General features: G+C 36.5%; 3 protein-coding genes across 3 annotated transcripts; all 3 read left to right on the top strand.

Annotated features, from left to right (window-relative positions):
- The first annotated feature begins 480 nt into the window (after positions 1–480).
- Positions 481–4,901, top strand: LOC112276263 (uncharacterized). The gene is made up of 12 exons (XM_024507416.3): positions 481–891; positions 1,634–1,709; positions 1,916–2,008; positions 2,213–2,287; positions 2,430–2,534; positions 2,686–2,776; positions 2,875–3,080; positions 3,315–3,398; positions 3,514–3,579; positions 3,866–3,928; positions 4,111–4,351; positions 4,609–4,901. The coding sequence occupies exons 1-12, from the start codon at positions 665–667 to the stop codon at positions 4,677–4,679; spliced, it is 1,398 nt and encodes a 465-aa protein (XP_024363184.1). The 5' UTR covers positions 481–664; the 3' UTR covers positions 4,680–4,901.
- A 3,146-nt stretch (positions 4,902–8,047) lies between these two features.
- LOC112276042 (uncharacterized) lies at positions 8,048–10,006 on the top strand. Its single transcript, XM_024506996.3, has 3 exons — positions 8,048–8,736; positions 9,374–9,508; positions 9,632–10,006. The coding sequence occupies exons 1-3, from the start codon at positions 8,103–8,105 to the stop codon at positions 9,766–9,768; spliced, it is 906 nt and encodes a 301-aa protein (XP_024362764.1). The 5' UTR covers positions 8,048–8,102; the 3' UTR covers positions 9,769–10,006.
- Positions 10,007–10,402: 396 nt separating this feature from the next.
- On the top strand, positions 10,403–12,163 carry LOC112276043 (caffeoyl-CoA O-methyltransferase). The gene is made up of 5 exons (XM_024506998.3): positions 10,403–10,707; positions 10,828–10,907; positions 11,010–11,154; positions 11,268–11,399; positions 11,663–12,163. The coding sequence occupies exons 1-5, from the start codon at positions 10,546–10,548 to the stop codon at positions 11,954–11,956; spliced, it is 813 nt and encodes a 270-aa protein (XP_024362766.1). The 5' UTR covers positions 10,403–10,545; the 3' UTR covers positions 11,957–12,163.
- The last annotated feature ends 7,380 nt before the right edge of the window (positions 12,164–19,543 follow it).

The following is a 19,543-nucleotide window of genomic DNA, read 5'->3' as shown; positions in this document are numbered from 1 at the left end:
CTGAGTATTATCTGTTGCATTGTTCCAACAATGACGCATGACCTGGAATACCTCGAATGCAAGCAGTTTTGTGCCGATTCAAGGGAGGCCTTCTATTCAACGACTCATTGTGGCAACTAAATGCATCCAAATTTGGGTTCTGATTAAAAGTAGAGCATTGAGGTTACCGAAAAAAGGAACGGAAGAAAATAAGATAGCTAACCCATGAATTGACCTGTAATAGAACCTTCGCAATAACAAGATGTTAAATGTAAACACACAATTAGAATGTGCTGAAATCTCGCTAAGTTTGGACTCACAGAATTATCACTTCAATCTTCCGAATAATTCTACAGGAGAGAAGACGATAGGAGTCATCGGAATATGCTTTAAAGTAATGGGGAAAGGTTACCAGCAAGACAGGTGGACACATGGAAACCAGGCAGTCTAACTGTAAGTATGCCAGCCAGGGTGGGGTTTAGGGTTTAAGGTTCGGCACTTTTCTTCGGTAGAGTCGCTCCAGGCTGGGGCCAGATCGGTGCACTAGCTCGAAAAATCTTGGAATCGGATCTTCGCAGAGGGTGTGATCGATCGATCGCTGGTTTGTGTTCGGGAGGTGGGTTCACAGGGTTTGTGGGTGCCTCGAGTTGTGCCTTACTGTTAGATTAGGTGTGTGCGAACGGCCATGGCAGCGGCGATAGCGCGGGCGCGGCGCTCGCAGTCGTTGCTGAAGTTTGTGTTGCCACAATCCTCTGTCTGCACGTACCACTCGTGCGGACTTGCATCATCAAGCGCCATCGAGAGTCGCCGCAATGCGTTCGAATCGTCTGCGAGGTCACAGGAGCTGACCCTATGGAGGAATTTCTTGAAAGGGCTGGTGTCCGTTCGAACGATGGCCACCTTCAACCGAAAGTGAGTGTAAATAGAATCTCCCAACGCCATTGCATTTTCTTATGTTGAATTTTCTCTCGTAACTTACCGTTCGCTAGATCCTTAGATATGCGTGAGACTTTAGGTATTGTGAAACCATGAATCGCTTTGATTCTGTAAATACTAAGAATCCATTCGAAGAGGTCATTTAAGCAGGAGAATTGTAATTTGGCGCTTGTTGGATACTTTGGATTCATGCAGAAAACATGAATGACATATGGGATGGCTTTTTGGCTTCCGGGTAGGTAGGGTTCGGAAAGGGTTTTGTGAAATTACCCTCTCTTGCAAAAATAGTCCTTTAGTGGCGTGTATGTGCAAGCGTACGGTCACTTATGTTTTACTGCGGCAGGGTTTACTAGGGTTCTAGATGATACACTGTGGCGTTCGAACCTTCTGAAGTGAAACTCTGGGAACCCTTTTGTGTAATGATGGAATGCTTTGATCTTCCTATTATTCGTACAAATGCGGTTTCATTCATTAGGTCATTGTCAAAGTCGTGTATTTAATGTATTGGAAATATTTCCGTTTGAATTAACAGAAACGTCAGTAGTTGATGGTGGGTGGCAATCAGGCCTTTTGGTAGGAGACGAGCACAATCCATTGTGGAAACGTTTCTAGTTTTTTTAGTGAGTAGTATGGACATTTTATGAAGTAAATTGCTGTTGAATATATAATTCAGGCCATGATAGATTTTAACCGCTGAATTGTGTTGAGATTTTTGCAGTAAGCCGCACATGAACATTGGAACAATTGGACACGTGGATCATGGAAAGACTACTCTTACTGCAGCAATCACCAAGGTTTGCCTCTGACCAGTAATTTCTGGTTTTTGAGTTCACTAGAAAGATCATCTGATTGCTAGCTGTAGCGTTGTGGTATTCCCAGTTTTTGGTTGAATTTAATCGAATTGTCACAAGTTTCTCCTTTACTTTTTTACATTGATATATTTCAATTCTATTCTTTGAGAATTATGCATTTATCCTTTAATCGCGATTTCCTCTGGCAGGTTTTGGCTGATGAAGGTATGGCTAAATCAATCGCATTTGACGAGATCGATAAAGCTCCAGAGGAAAAACAGCGTGGTATCACCATTGCTACAGTAAGCTATTTTTTCATTATTGCTCTGCTGGGGCTATGTTCAACTTGCTATATTCTTTTGTTACAACTGTTTGGGACGAAATAATTCCTTTCAAGGACACAGAATGCTCAACCTGATTACTAATGCATGTTGTAACTGAGAATACCAAGACCTTTATAAATATAATTCCATTTCTCATGAAGAAATTTTGCGTATGTTTTGCAGGCACATGTTGAGTATGAAACTGAAAACCGACATTACGCTCATGTTGACTGTCCAGGACATGCTGATTATGTGAAGGTATATTTCATGATCCTATTTTACTAGTCCTAGCATTTCTTTTCCCTTTCTATGGTCACTTATCTGGACCGAAACCACTCTAATTGTCTTTGATGGATTTCTCGAAGAAGATGATACTTAATCTCTAGGTTTATGTTTGCAGAATATGATTACTGGTGCTGCACAAATGGATGGTGGTATTCTAGTTGTATCAGCACCAGATGGCCCTATGCCTCAGACTAAAGAGCATATCCTGTTAGCTCGGCAGGTTAGTAGATCCTCTGGAGCCCAATCTTCAAGGGGTTGTGATCGCATTAACACGTGTCTTTTTTGGATCAAAGTATCACCCACTCCTGTACCTCGCAAAGGAGTTTAATGTGTAAGGTCCTAAATTCTGACGTGGGTTGCAACTGCGACAGGTCGGAGTTCCATCATTGGTGGTTTTCTTGAACAAAGTGGACGTTGTCGAAGATGAAGAGTTGTTGGAGCTTGTGGAGATGGAGTTGCGAGGTGAACTTTTTGCTCTGGCTCAAGTTATTCAGGGAAATTTGCTGAAAACTTTGTTCTTCAGATGTTGAAAAATTTCTGATCAATAACTATTTTTGCAGAGTTACTTTCATTTTATAAGTTTCCAGGAGATGATATCCCTATCGTCCGAGGCTCTGCTCTCGCCGCATTGCAGGGAACTAACCCAGAGCTTGGGAAGAATGCAATTTTAAAGTTGATGGAGGCTGTAGACTCATACATCCCTGAGCCCAAGCGCAACCTCGACAAACCCTTTCTCATGCCAATTGAGGACGTTTTCTCTATTCAGGCGAGATTATGTTCGATGTCTTTGATCTTAGACTAAGCTTCGGTTCTTGGTGATTTCGTTGTTCATCTTGATCATCAAAGAAAAACGTGTATCCATGACTTTCAGTTGAAGTTGCATCTCTGGTAAGTAAGCGCCGATGTATACATGTAGCACCTTATATATGTAAGTATTAATGATGCCCTTTGCCACATATTAGATTATCTATCTATTGACATTGTTTATTTCTATGATCAGGGTCGTGGAACTGTAGTGACTGGACGTGTGGAGCAAGGTGTTGTTAAAATTGGTGAGGAGGTGGAGGTTGTTGGACTACGCACGGTACGGAATACTTTTCGAACTTCTTCCGTTTGCATTTGCATAAGCGAACCGATTTCTTTGTTCCACTCTTCCAAGCTTTGCCAATGAACATTTTTTGTGACTTCATTTGTCGCAGGGTCCCAATCTTAAGACAACTGTCACTGGTGTGGAGATGTTCAAGAAGCAATTGGATCAAGGCCAGGTATTTGTTTACACTGATTTGGAGCTATGTCTCGGATGTTACTTGAGATGAAATGGATATACCCAAATATGTGAACATGACTTGCGGGTTGAAGGTTTCAGGCGTCCTCGTGATCTTGTTACTGGGGTTTTTTCGTCATTTACTCTTTTCGTTTCGGTCTAAATATCTTCAGATCGGTTAACAAGAATCTTATTTTTGAACATCTGATTTCATTGGCACAAACATATATTCTGATAGGCTCACGTTGTCAAACAACTAATCTTATCCAACTGTTTTGTTGATACAGGCAGGAGATAACGTGGGTCTTCTGATTCGTGGTCTTAAGAGAGACGAAGTGCAGCGTGGACAGGTGAAGCATTTCTTTTACCAATGTCACAGGTGGACATTTTCTGTGATGTACAACAATCAAATCTTTAAAGTTGTTTTAACAATCTTTGCAACTGTTGGCAGACCTGAACATTCCTCTTTGGTGAGATCTTTGTTTGTGGCTTCATTTACTAACCCTCCTTATTTCTTGTACTGCTGGTGCAGGTCATTTGCAAGCCTGGTACTGTCAAGACTAACACCAAGTTCGAAGCAGAGGTTTACATTCTTACCAAGGAAGAGGGAGGCCGACATACTGCCTTCTTCTCCAACTACCGACCCCAATTCTACTTGCGTACTGCAGATGTAACTGGAAAAGTTGAGCTTCCAGAACACATCAAGATGGTCATGCCTGGAGACAACTTGACTGCCCAATTTGAACTAATTATTCCTTGCCCCCTTGAACTTGGTAACTTACTATCTGCACAATTTATGAAGCATACACTCAGCTCATTAGTTTTGTTTTGTTTTCGTTTTTCTATTCAATACCATTTGACTTCTGAAAAAAACCAGTGATAAAATGGTATAATCGAGTTATTTAGGCGTATTTTTTCAGTGTTTGCCAGTAGGCTACGAGGATGAGTAGACGGGAAAATTATGAAATAGCCTTGCTTCACGTTATCCTCCTCGAACTCTTCATTTTCTGATGCATGGCTCTATTTGCAGGACAACGCTTTGCTCTTCGAGAAGGAGGAAGGACAGTCGGTGCTGGCGTTATTTCCAAGCTCCTTGGCTAAGCCTATGGATTCAATTGAATGGTCTAGGAATAGTGCAGCTCTGTGCAAGATACCTTGTTAGCGGTTGCTAAATTTTGAAACTTCTTTATTGTAGCCTTTTAAATACACGGTTTGTCACTTGAGAGCATTTGAAGAGCACTGTACTGCCGTTTCAAAATTATTTGGTAATAAACTTCGTTGTGATGCTACTCATCAAACAACAAATAGTTTTGTCGGAGGTAATGATAATTGTAATGGCCCTCCACGTCCACTCTTATGAGGTAGGCTGCCATTTGATGTCGTGTTGCTCGGAACATTATCCCAATGGTGCTCTCTAGAATTTCATTTATTTGTTTATGGTGTTCCCAAGGCTTTAAGCTAAGCTGCATATCATTTATCTTGATTTTGTTTGTGAGAGCCTTTGGGTTTCTTCTCATGTCTTTCGTGGAGTTAGCTGCTTCTGAGCAGAGGAAACAGAACTCTTCAGGAGCGTAACGATGAATAGAGTGCATTCTGGGTCAGGTGGAGGAGCTATCTTGTGTTTCCGTATTGTACATGACCGTAATTGACCAATCCTGTGACTCCAGCTTGTTTTTATTCTGTAATTGTATTGTTTCATTTTTGGGTTTGGTGCGAAGGGTTGGAATTGAACGGGGCCTTCTTGAAATATGAAATCTTGGGATTAGATGGTGGGCGGCAATGTAATACAACCTATATCATGGAGGCGAAGTCTCTGGTGTTGCAAATGTGTCAACACATAGTTAGCAAATTCTGAGGATACTACAGTGGTAGTGGTGATGTCTGAATATGCCGTTTGCAGCTGACTTCATTTTAGTGTACAAATGCTAGCTCTCAATCCAAGAAGGCAGTCCACCGAAGAATGAAGCCATTGAAATTGACTCTGGGCTACATTGCAAAATTTTAAACAACGAACACACTAGAGTACATTGAACTTGACTGGAATACTTTCATGCAGCCCAGAAATAGTCATTGAAATAATCACAGAAATAATCATAGGACTGTAAAGTCAAATAATCCCGACTGAAGCAAGCTCATTTCAAGCCATTCCAGGAGACGGAATCCTGCACAAAAGCTGCTTAGATTCCAGTTGTCGATCCTAATGCTTCTGTATTACGTTTGTCAACAACAGTCGATACCGACTGAATCCAACCCCCCGATTCTGAAGCTTGCCAATTCCCGGTTTCACGAACATGGTTTAAGTCGAGCACAAATCATATACTTTGCCTTTGAATTGCTTCCTTAATTCACTGGCTAACACTTGCAGGCCTAAGCAACGATAATTTGCAACAAATTTTTGCACATACTTTCCAAAGTTCTGACCATTTATTGCACAATGAAGTCTCCGGAGATAGTTGCAACAACGCAGACTTGTGTAGGAGACCAAACTTATGTCGTTACCGTCACTTTCCAGCCGTCTCGTCAAACACGATGTCTCGACTTTGGATGTAATATAAGTTATTTCTTGTTTTCAATCATTGTCTGTTGTCTTATTGTGGCATTAGTTGTTACAGATAGATGCCACAGAGCGCCAGGCATTTCGCTACAGACCGTGAGTATTCGCGACATGACCGTCTACCAGAACACTACCGTGTGCGCTCCCGACTTGGCGTGGTTGGTTAGCAGCGACTTTAACCTGACGCTCTCGACATGGAGTGTGTTGCACTTCCGGGTTGGTACCATAATCGAAGTTGTGTACACGCTAAGATGAAGGGTTTTGGAACTTCAGAAATAAGGGCACTCGAAAGCCATCTGCACTAAGACATCAAAATGTAATTCGCTATGTCTAGTAATGACCAAGCGATCGTGCCCATAACTTTCCATGTCTTGGAAAACCTACTGTAGAAGCAGCTGTTTCTTAGTCCATCCTATGTTTGACTGCTTTTTAATGTCAGTTTCCGAAGTGGAGCTGGGAAGAAGGCCAGTTGGACTGATTTAATGTAAATGTGCCACTCACGAAGGAAATGGTGCACACAAATCCTCTGAAACTTGTCTTTGTGGCTATCGAGTATGCAGATTGATGCTCTTTTCCTCACGATTTTGATTCTCATTGCAGTTGGGTACAGTTTCGTGGTACAATACTCGCCATAAATGCTTAGGAAGTTTAGTCTAATTCACAAGGGAACTTATTCTATTTTCACGCAGGTTCATCCAGGTTTCGAGTCATCATTGGGAGCTTAGGCGCCCTTGTTTAATAGGCATAAGCTTGTGAGAATTGGATACATACCTCAGCTAACTAAAGCACCACCAAAAGATCATCTTTCTTCTTTTGCCCTGCACACTAGATATGGAAGACTTCGTGAATTTTCGGTCCTAAAACGGATTTTCGCGGTCACCATATCGGAATCTTACTCTTTTCAGTCGTTTCAATTAGGTGTAGAAGCCAGTCATCAACCGTGCTCATGTTTTGTGTTAGCAGTAACTATCGGCTAGAATATCGCTGTGGTTGCATCTTGCAATGTAGTGAACGCAACGTACTGTCGGATTATAAGCAGATGCGCACTCCTGAATGGGTAGATACGCTTTGCTGACCAATTTACAAAAAAATTGAGCACTTTGTAACGATCCTGATAGAATAATTGCAAGGGTTGGAAAGGGTCCCATGTGTGGGTTGGTGCTAAAGATGGGAAACTTACGTATTGAGTATGTTGTAGATATCAATAATCGCGGAGGATATATTAACTCAAACACTGACAGCGATGCAAGTACCTTGAAGTTTAATGGGTCAATTGATCGTCATTCTTCCCACTTTCCATCTAGACTGAGTCTCCTTTTAAATCGACCCTGATCCTGTCCACCCTCAACTCTACTGGTCGTTCCAACATTGAAGCAATGTAGATTTTCACTGACTTACGAGTGTATACCTCCCCGGGTCGACGCAAATGTAAAGATTACCTGTCGAACTAACAGGTTGTCAGATATTTTGAAGAATGAAACACGTACTTGTTAAGGATTCTGAACTTATCCGAACTAAAATGTGTCGATCATGCTAACACATCAGTAAGTCGACCTTACCAGCGACTTTCCGCACCGTCGCAACCAGTAACATGGGCCAATGATTTCCGAGGCCTTCGGAACGGTAAAAAGCAGAAGCATCAACTGTTGACGGCTGTCTACAAATCCGGATCCGCACCCACTTTTCGTTGTGGGTGTTGACGCGTCTCATCCAGCCACTTGGAGTAGCTTTGGATCACCCCGATCGCCACCTCCTCCGTCCGACATCTTTTTGGTTTATCTATCCATGCAAGCTGCAAAAAGCTTTGCTCAGTCGAGCAACAGCATCATTCGGATTCTTCGGGGGTGATTGGTTGTGTCCTGGTTCCCTGCAACTTTAAGCTCTGGTTTCGTTCGGTTTTGTACGAAGCTTGGCTACACAAATTAGATTGCTGGTCACGAATTGATTGCTTGGATTGATTTGCGAGGTAGATGGTGATGGCGCTCGCAACTACAGCAGCTGTTACGCTCCCCTCGTCTTCGTTTGTCCCACTTGCATCTGGTGTCGGATTAAGTCCTCAAGCTTTGTTTTTGCCCTCTCTTTCATCAACGCTTTCGGGTAAGAGAATTGGGTTGCGGAGCCGGAAGAGCTCCGGCGTAGTGGCCTCACATCCCAGCTATGGCATACCGAGCTACGGCGCGCCTTTCCCTTACCAGACGCCTGGTGCTGTGAAGAATCCCTCCGGAGGGTCGCGGCCGGCGGAGACGATTCCCAATCCCAGTTTCGGTGACAAGAGCAGGCCCGATTTCCAGTGGAATTATCGTTCGCCTGCGGACTACTCAGCGCCCGTGAACTTTCAAACGCCCAGAGCTTACGGTGCCCCACATGCATACGGGCCAAGTAAGGCCGAGCTGGGAGATTCAGGAGCCACGTTTGAGGATATTAAGAAAGCCGAGAAAGACGCAGTGGGAGGAGGGGATGGAGGAGATGGCGATGGTGGCAGCGGTGGCAGTGGAGGCCGTGGGGATGGCGATGACGGAGCTGACGGAGAGGGCGCCAAGAAGAAGCTGGCTGGATTATCTTTGTCGCAGAAGTTGACGTTAGCGTATGCGATTCTAGTGGGAGGTGCTCGATTCTCAACATTTTCTCTCTACTCTTCATCACTTGTCAATCAGCTTTCGATATTCGATTCGATCTATTAAATCTGATTGTAGAATCAAGCATCTCTGATTAGTGAGTCATGTTCTATCGTCTGGGTAACTCCAATTTTGTCCCGCGAAACGAAGATGGTGAGTAGCTCGTTTTCCTACTTACTGGCATGACCTAAATTGATGCTGCTGTATACATCGTCGGTGATGACAAGCACCAAATATGAAGATGGTACTCTGAATCTATGGCCAAGGTTTAGGTATTTTAAGTGTGCGCGTCAGAGGTGAGCTTATATCTCATCGGACATAGCTGGGAAGGGCGTGGAGCTGAAACCTACATTATAACCAATTTTTAGCAGTGTCAGGCAAATGTTGACTAGTTTCTGTGTATTGTGGAGGATCAACCATTTTTACCATTCTAATCGTTAGGACCCATCTTACATTACTCTGAGAAGGATTTATTGTGGCTTGCAGCAGAAATCAGTCCTTGTTTCTCGTCTGAGTGGTCGTATGATATTCTTTTTGTAGTTCGTTGATTGTATCTCGATTGCAACGTAAAAGTATGATGGATTTGCGCTTCTAATACTCGTGTTGATTGGTTTGAATGGTTGCAGTTGGAGGAATTATGGGATATGCCAAATCTGGCAGCAATAACTCACTGATGGCTGGTGGAGGATCAGCCCTTATCCTATATTACGTCTTCATGAATCTGCCGACGAAACCTATCATGTCTTCAGTCATCGGTCTCGGTAAGTTCTCGCAACTGGCAACCTTGTCTTATGATATTCGTTCTTATTAGTGTTCAATTGCAGGAGTGCAATAACCGGAAGTTTATCTCAATTAACCGATGTTCATTCCACTTCCCTTCGCAGGAATATCAGGCCTCCTGTTGTTCGTCATGGGCTCTCGGTATCAGGAGTCTGGAAAGGTTTTCCCTGCAGGAGTCGTCTCCTTGTACTCGTTGGTGATGGCAGGCGGATACATCCATGGAATCATGCGAGGGCATTGACAGCTTAGAATGAGAGGCGATGCAAAGCGTCGTGCTTGCCTTCTTTCTACTTGTTAATCAGAGCTCTTGTACAATAGACCCCTCAGGACCAGTTTACTGGCTGGTTCCTAACGGAATTTGCGTACATTTGACAGCAGATGTCCACTTTTACTGTACTTTTGTTTAATGTGCGTAAAGCGCAGTACTTGTACACTTGATTTTTTTAAAATGGGCAATCAATTTTAGTTCTGTGTAACAACCTACCTGAATTTTTTCCAAGCTTCGGATTGTTCTTTTTGTTCCAAGCTTTTTTGAACCGCTGGCTACGAGGTAGACATTTTCAGAGGATATTTGTGACGTTGTTATTGCGTTCCTGCCTACAGAAAGTGGTCAGGTGACTGTCTATTGATTGAATTAGGACAGTTGCAGTGGAAAGACTAACGTTCAAGTCTACTTATGTGGGATAGTATCAAGGCAACGTGGAGGTGCGTTGCTGTTTCCTATTGTTTGACTAGTGAGGTTAACGACATTATTGGTCAGTGAGACTGATTTTATGAGGGGTGGTAAGAAAAGCATGCCGGGGTTTGGTTTTTGTTAGGCAGGGACTGGTTGGGCATGCTTTTTTGGCGTGCCTTTCTCTACTTTATTTATAACCAGGCAAAGGAAAATGTTCAGAAGCCAAGAAACCCGCTGCCAAGCTAGCTGTTTACCACTATTGATTGGAAATAGACTTGAATTTCTCGCCACCATTCTGAAAATTTGGACAAGATCCAGAGGCTATCATTAAGAAAAACAGGGATGGTGATCGCTGGAAACGGAGAAATTGAGAAGCAGCCTTTTCGAGAGATGGGGCTGGACCTGGAGGACGTCGAAGAGGTGGAAGAAGTAGCGACACAGGTGAAAGGACGGCACGTAGAGACTGGTCATAAGACTCTCCTTCGCAGCAGCGCTCTTTACAAGGTGCACATCAATATCGTTAATCGAACCACAAGCAATTGAGCTGGATGAACTGCCAGAGTTGAGCTGTTTCCTGCAGCTAGTGGAAACCTGATTGTTGCGGTATTGGCCTCTTTGTTGCAGTACATTCTGGACACCAGCGTGTATCCTCGTGAAGCCGGCGAGCTTAAGGAGCTCCGACAACTCACCGAGCGGCACTCTTGGTACCGAGACACTGATGAGTTTTATATTCTGGCTCAAACTATTGAAGGGAAGTATTAGAAAATGAATTTTGTTCAAACGGGAATGTTTACAATTGTTTGCAGGAATATGATGGCCACACCTCCCGATGAGGGCCAGTTCCTGATGCTTCTCCTTCGGCTCATGAATGCGAAGCGCACTCTGGAGATCGGTGTATACACAGGCTATTCGCTTCTTTGCACCGCCCTTGCATTACCGCCGGATGGCAAGGTGAAATCTCGTCCAAGACAACTCTGTGCTCCAGGAATCATTTTGTCCAGAATGTTCAGTCCAACGAAGACGATGGGTTCAATTATTGACGTCGAGAACTTTCGACGGTGCAGGTGATTGCGCTGGACATCAGCAAGGAGTGGTATGACATTGGAGCGCCGGTAATTCAAAAGGCGGGCGTTGCTCACAAGATCGACTTCCGGGACGGACCTGCAATGGACAGCATTGAAGTTCTCCTACAAGATGTAAAATCAGTGTATCTCGAACCCTAATTTTTACATCTTTGTCATTGCATTGCCACAGTGACGGGAACATGTTGAGGTGACAGCTTCCTCCACCTGCCAGAGAAAAAGCCTGAAAACCGTCCAAAAGTTGAATCTTACTGTTGGAAACCAACACCCACTATTACAAGGAAGTGTAAGAAGCTGTACAGGGTGTGGAAAGAAAAACAGTTATTGACCTGTCTATGTGAGGCCAACTCATCAGATTGCAAACTTGGAATTGGCAGGACAAGAATCACGATTCTTTCGACTTCATCTTCGTAGACGCGGACAAAGACAACTATCTGAACTACCACAAGAAGCTCATGAAGTTGGTGAGGGTGGGAGGACTGATCGGCTACGACAACACGCTCTGGAATGGGGCGCTTGTTGCTGGCGCCGACGATCCTCTTCCCAAGTATCTCCATTACTACAAGCCTTTCATCCTAGAGTTGAACAGCTTCCTGGCCAAGGATCCCCGGATTCAAATCAGCCAGGTACCTATTAGTGATGGTGTCACACTATGCCGAAGGTTGTTTTAACCAACGCTAGAATCATAGTAAACTATATACACAACTCTCCTGCTTCTGCTGGCGAAAGTAAAGCTGGTATTTTGACTAGTGTTTACTGAAATGGATCCAACCTTCCTGAAGGTTATATGGTGAGCAAGACAACGTCTCGTCATTCCTGCTTATCTCTCTTTAGGAAGCTTGTAATTAAAATGGTCGTAACCGCATCGCTCTTTCCTATCTCTGCTCATGGACGCAAGCAATTGTTTACTTCCAATGATTGGGTGTGCTCCATTTCATTAGAGGCAAAAATCAGGTGAGATTGGCCGCGAGATTAATCTTGAAATAACAAGGTTAACATCCCCCACTATTAACATAGTAAGCCCAGAGCTCCGAAGTGTCTACTAAGTGGACCCCCTATTTATTTGCTCATGCTGATGCAGCACATTCTGCACAACCAAAACTATCAGAGCTTCACCGATAAGGCCACATTTTCACATTCACGTTGATCAAGGACGGATAAAATCTCAATTGTGTCGACGGTCTTCATTTCGTTGATGCGTCTTAAACATGAAAATTCCAACCTGAGACATATTAAACAAATACCAGAGTAATGGCTAAGTGCCTTCAAATTGTCAGCCACATTCAACGATAAACGGCTTTTGTTGTTTGCTTCCTTTGTTGCAAAAGTTCAAAGAACATTGGAAGTGTTGAATAACCTATAAATAAGGTAAACATGGTGTATGACAAGACCAAGTAATACAACTGTTTTTATAGAACAGAAAGAAGTTAATGTTTGCAATTTTTGGGATATTTTCATTTTTGGAAGCAATCCAGTCATTATTAAAGTTACTTGTTTATTACTTGTAGATTCTGATTTGTTACTTGTAGGTTTTGAATAGTAGAAAATTCATAAATGCTATAAAAAATATCCTATAAAGAGCTAAGTTAGTAGAGGAGAAAAAAGAAAAGAAAAGAAAAAACAAAAACAACAACAAATTGAGTATTACCACACAATAACATGTAATATATTTAAAAAGTAGTTTAATTATGACATTTTGCAACCAAAAAATACATATATACTTATGTGAGCTACTAATTTCATGTAATAGTAAAACAAGTCTTTTTAATTTTTTAATTTTCCATTATATTCTAAAAATGATTGTTTGGTAATTTTGAAATCTCATATCCTCTAAAATATAGACTTTCTAAAGATTCTAAACATACTATTAGAATCATAAAGCATCATAATTAGGAGGGTAGTTCAATTCTAAATTTCAAAAAGTCAAGGCAAAAAAAATTAATAGAAAAACATACCAAGTCAAAAATCCTAAATCTAAAAATTAAAATACTTATAGAGCATTCTAAATCCACCACCAAATTTTTAAACCACCAAGATAGAAACTAGATGATATCAAAACTTATAATATTCTATCCATACACAAAGTCAATTTAAAATTCAAAATAATCAAATACTCAATATCTACAAATCTACATACTTTTAAAAAAAAATCAATGACATATTTAGAATGGACAACCTTCAATTGGACATAGTGGTATTTTCAAATTTAAAAAAATTCCTTCTATGAAAAAAATTCAAAATTCAAAATTATAAGTCAAAGATGTTATATCTTGCAAACTAAGAATTTATACAACAAGTTATTTATACCATTGAAATTTTAGACAACAAAAACTAAGAATAGATCAAATCAAAATAAAAAAAAAATAAGAAAGTAAAAACATTAGTCATACACATGTAATTCTAAATCCTAAACTTTAAAATTCTAAACTTTAATCTTTAAAGAAGAGGTGTAGATCAAATCAAAACTTATAAAATCTTATTTATTTTTAAAATTAAAAATAGAAAAAGAAAAGAAATAGAAAAAGTTAAAATTTAGAAATAAAGGCGTCAAAAAATTAAGACATCTATATTATCCTAAATCCTAAATCCTAAACTTGATGGAATTCATAATAAGTTAAGTCAAAATAAGAATGTCAAAAATTGAAAATAACTACGTTATTTTAGCTTATAAATCATGAAATTTAAATCTTAAACTTTCAATTGACTTTAAAAATAAATTTTTTAGATAAGCTAAATATATGCTTATAATAATCTCTTTATTTAGGATTTTTTGCTATCTAATAATAATCTCTTTATTTACATTTCTTTCCTATCTAGGATTTGTTTAGGATTGTTAAAGTTTTATTTGGATTTGATTACGGCTACATTAAGAATTAATTAGGATTCATCTAAGATTTACTTAGGATTCATTTAAAATTTCTGTTTTTACTATTTTAAAAATATTTTTTATTATTTCTTTAAAAATATTTATTTTTAATTTTTTTTTAGAGATTATTATTATTTTATAAGAATTTTATTTATTTATATATATATATATATATATATATATATATATATTTCAAATTTCTTTATTTATTTAATTTAGATTAATTAATGACTTCTTCGTCTTTCTTTTGTATTTTTTTAGATTGATTAAAGTTTGATTAGGATTATTAAAGATTAATTAAATTTAATTAAAATTTTATTAGATATGATGGAATCTTGTCGTATTTTCTATTTACCTTCCACAATTAGGTATTCAATACATTTTCAAGTAAGAATTCATGTTATATAATAATAGTGTTTCAAATGTTTTATTTAAAAGAAGTTCCAAAGTCCTCAATAATTATAAAAAGTTGTAGGAAGGTATTTAGGAATCAAAAAATAATGTTTAAAAGCTGACTTAAAGAACTACATTTTATATGAAAAAATTGATGCTTTCCAATCTAGTATTAGGAAGAAAGAGCTATTAGTAATTAGTGCTTAAAAATTGGAATTTATAAGTGAATGTTTTTTTATTGAGGTTTCTATTTGAACCATATCTTGAATTTTTGGATGAATTTTTGACTTAAAATTTTCAAAAGTATAGATAATTATGTTAAGAAGTTGTATAAGAAAAATTCATGGAATTTGCGTATTGGATTTTTGAGATATGATGGAATTAGTGCTTATAAGCCTAAAAATTGATATATTTAATACTTGTTTGAAATTAGACAATATCCAAAGATTTATAATAAATTTATAATTAAATATTTTTATAAAAATAGTTAAAACTACAGGATAACTTGTAAAAAAGTTTGAATCTAATTAGATGGTTAGATTAAAAGTTATTAAGTGATATATAAACAAAAAAAAATCTCTATAGAAGTAGAAGTGATTTTAAGATATTTAGTTACATCTTGATAATTATTGTACATCGTAGACTTGTGTATTTGATGTGATTGTCTTTTTGAAGACAAACTATAAATAAGATTTTTATTTTATAACTTTCAACTTATTTAAATAGTTAGTGGCAGCTAGAAATGCAGCACCTTCTTGAGGCAAACTCTCTCTATTACAAAACTATAGACTTGGTCTTTAAAGTCTTTCCGTCAACAAAATTTGATAGTCTTTTTCTTGTCAAAACCAAATATTTCATGTCCCAAAGTTTAGATGGCATAGCTATCAAATTAATCACCTATTGAAAATATATAGAAGGTAGATAGATAGATTGAAGCTCATTTGTATACTTAATCTTAGATTGTACTTAATAATATGTGTAAGAACCTAAAAGGTCTTCTAAATATTTGAATAATCTTTTCAATCAATATCTCTTCTTGATTTTAGTACAAGTGGTCCAAATTCCTTTATACTCAACTCAAAGTTTGTTATAAAATTCTTCTAAAACCTTGTTTTTGGTCATGAAGTCTCATACCATCTACAATAGGTATTTATAACTTGTCTTTGGACTCTTCTACAAAAATCCATCTTTGAAAAGATAGTGATAAGATTGATGTTAAATATCCTTAAAAGCTTTATCCATTCAACCTTTTTGCCTCTTCATTGTATTCAAATAAATTCCAATATCTTTAATTTTTTTTTTTTATATAGATTTTCTTAAAATACTTGAATATTATTTTTACAACTCACTTCTTTAATAGAAAATGAATATCCATAGGTCTTTTTACCTTCAACTTTTTTTTATCTTTACAAGCCATCATCTTTTCTTTACTAATATATCTAATTCTATACAATATGTTTGCTGTTAAATTATCTTTGCTATTGATGTGCTTCAAAATTGGATTTAATGCCCGGATGTAAGCTATCCATGTCAACATAGCAATATCCAAAGTCGATCAATTTCTTACCATGCCAAATAAAAGCAGACAATTTATTTCTAAAATAACATTAGTTCCAATCAAATAATTTTTTTTTAGCCTTTAAAGCCATAAGTGCTTTTCAAAATTCATACTTATCTTATGGATATATCGTTTGTCTATCAATAAGAATTCTAATTCAAAATCTTATAAAAAATCTATTTTTTTCTTGATCATTTTGTTTAATAGTCTATCCAATTGCTATTGGATTAATATCTGTTGTCACTACTATTGACCTTTCACATTGATAATCTACTTGACTTAGAGTAGATGGTCATATTAAAACCTCCTTAAAATTCTTTGTAGCTTTTTCATGTTTTTCTTGTCAAATATTTTTTTTACATTTTCAAATAACTTATATAGTGGTTATGAAATCTAAGCAAAGTGAGGCATTAAATTTAATAAAATATACATGTATCAAAAATATATATCTATTATAATTATTACTTAGATAAATAGGTAGAAATAGGTAAAAATAGATTAATTTTATAATACCTTCTGAAGAAGCTTCTTAGAAGCTAGTAGATGTTGTATTGACTTTATATGTATTTGTAGTTGATTGGTAGGTTAAAAACTTGGTCAACAAACTAACTATATACCACATGTATTGATTGCTTGCGAAACAAGCTAACTATGTAGCATCCATATAAAAAACTTGTCTTGTAAATCAAGATATGTGTCATATAAAGTCGAGACGTTTTTGAGGTCCTATAGAATATTGCCACATGGATCCTAGATAGATAATATATACAGAGATAAGAGTGAAATTTTCTTCACCCTTATCAATTCTTTTCTTGCTTTTAGTCTAGATTCAAGAGTCTCTAATTTCCTTGTCTTTTGGTAATAGCCATTCTAATTTCTTTTCAATATATAAACTTCTTTATTTTTATTTTTTTATATTTCTTTTACTATAGATTTCACAAATTTATGCATCTTCTTTTAGTTCATGTCCTTGAAAGATTGACAAAAGTGCACTTATAATATTAGAGCTTTATCTTCTCTTGATTAAGAGTATATTATCTTTTTTTCTTGATAAGACATAAGCGTATTAGAAGTTACATATTATCCTCTTATAAACTGATATTATTTTTAGTATTTTCTTTATTTTCAAGTTCTCTCTTTTATTTGTCTTGAGTAATATTAGATATTTTTTTTAAAGTATTATCATGGCAAAGCTTCTTGAAATGAAGAGTGCAATGGCAAAAATGTAAGAGTAATTATAGAAGTTGATGCTTGCAATGCATTGACTCAATTTATTGCCACCAAAAATAATATTAATGGCAAGAAATGAAGATAAAAATATGATTAAAGCTGCTTCAACATCTACACCAAATTACATCCTTTTTTCAATAGTAAAATGTTCTTTCAATATTAAAAAACCTAGAGTTGCCTTATCTAAGAAGTTTCATTGCACAAGATCTAAATTTTGAAGATTTATCAATTAAATATAATTTGTAATTGACCCTCAACTCCAAAGCTATCGAATACCAAGATTACAAGTTAGATTCATTGATATACTTCTTTTAGATTTAATATTATGATATTTTACATCTTTTCTTGAACAATAAGATCTAATATTGGATGATCTAGAGGCTTTTTTGGCAAATTTTTGATCTATGTATAGAAAATATGATGCAATTTGTATTACAATTTTTCTATAGATTATAATATGAAATAAAAAAATTGATGATCAACTTACCTAAACTTCAAACATTGAGTCAAGAAATTGATTTTGTTGTGAAGTGTAACAATCAATTTTTTGAGTTTCAATCCAAGAATTGTGTAAGAAAGCCTTTATATTATTACAAGTAATAATATAATATTTTAATTGTGGTAAAAAAAATAGTTTTTTTGACATCTAATGAATAGTATTTTTTGTAAGTTCTTAGATGATTTTTTTGTTTGTTACTTAGACGACATTTTAATGTATTCCAAGAATACTAAAAAACATGAAATTTATATCAATTATATATTATAAAAAGTTAGAAATATAAGATTATATACCAAGTTGAAAAAATATATATTTTATACTACTTAACTTGACTTCTAAAGATATATCATTTCCAATGAAGGACTTATTATGGATCCAAAAAGGTTCAAATTATTTTAGATTGAAAGTTTCCAAAAATTGTAAAAAATATACAATGCTTTTTTGGCTTTGCCAAGTACTATAAAATCTTCATGAAGAATTTTTTTCAAGTTGTGGCTCCTCTTATACAATTTACATGCAAAGACAAACTTGATTGGAGTAAAAAATCTGAAACATCTTTTTAAGCCTTAAAATCAACATTTATTTTTGCACCAATCTTATATTGCATCAATTTTTTTAAGGTATTTTTTATGAAAACAAATGCATCAGATTTTTCTATGGCTATTATTTTATTACAAATAGAAAAAGATGACAAGTTTTACTAATAGCTTTCCATTCTAAAAAATTCTCAATAGCCGAGATCAAGTATAAGATCCATGATAAAGAACTTCTTATAATTGTAGATTCTTTTTAAGAAAGTATCATTATCTAGAAGGTGCTTCTAATCCAATTACTATATATATATATATATAGATCACAAGAACATCAAGTATTTTATATCAGCATATATTTTGAATCATTTCCAAGCTCATTGGAGCATGTCTTTGTCAAGATTTAACTTCAATATCACTTATTTGCTAAGAAAATAATAAGGTTTATGTAATATCCTTTTTAAATATTCTTATTATATACCAAAAGAAAAAAATATAGCTTTTAATCAATAGAAGATAATTTTATTGAAGGCAAAACAATTTCATTTTTGATTGTTGATTCAATTTTTCTCAATCAAATTCAATCAAGTATGTCCTTTCATCCTCTTATTTATGATATCAAAAATACTTCTTTTAAGTCTCCTGATATTTCTAAGTTTGAGTTTAAAAACAACCTACTTTATTTTGAAGAACGCTTATATGTTCCAAAAAAAGAAACATATTTATGTATTTTTCAAGCACATCATGACTTTCCAGCAATAAGACATTTTGGATACAATAAAACTTTGGAGCTAATATTTAGAGATTTTTGGTGGTAGCAAATGTGGAAGAATGTAAAAGACTTTGTTCAATCATGTGAAATTTATTTGAGGTCAAAAATTCCTTCTCATCAACCTTATGGACTTCTTCAGCGATTATCTATTCTAGAATAAGTATAGTCTTTTGTTTCTATGGATTTTATCACAAATCTTCAAATCTCAAGTTTGTATGATTCTATATTTGTGATAGTAGATTATTTTATCAAAATGGTTTATTTTATATTATGTACAAAATCTATCACAGGTAAAAAAAAAATAGCAAAGTTTTTTCTTGACAATAATAATTAATATCATGGATTATCAAAAGATATTATTTTAGATAGGAGGACTTAATTTATATTAAAATTTTAGAAATCTTTTTTAA

Source organism: Physcomitrium patens, chromosome 23, assembly GCF_059467195.1.
Source record: "Physcomitrium patens ecotype Gransden chromosome 23, ASM5946719v1, whole genome shotgun sequence".
Taxonomy (NCBI): domain Eukaryota; kingdom Viridiplantae; phylum Streptophyta; class Bryopsida; order Funariales; family Funariaceae; genus Physcomitrium; species Physcomitrium patens.
This window is presented reverse-complemented; position numbering and strand designations above follow the sequence as displayed.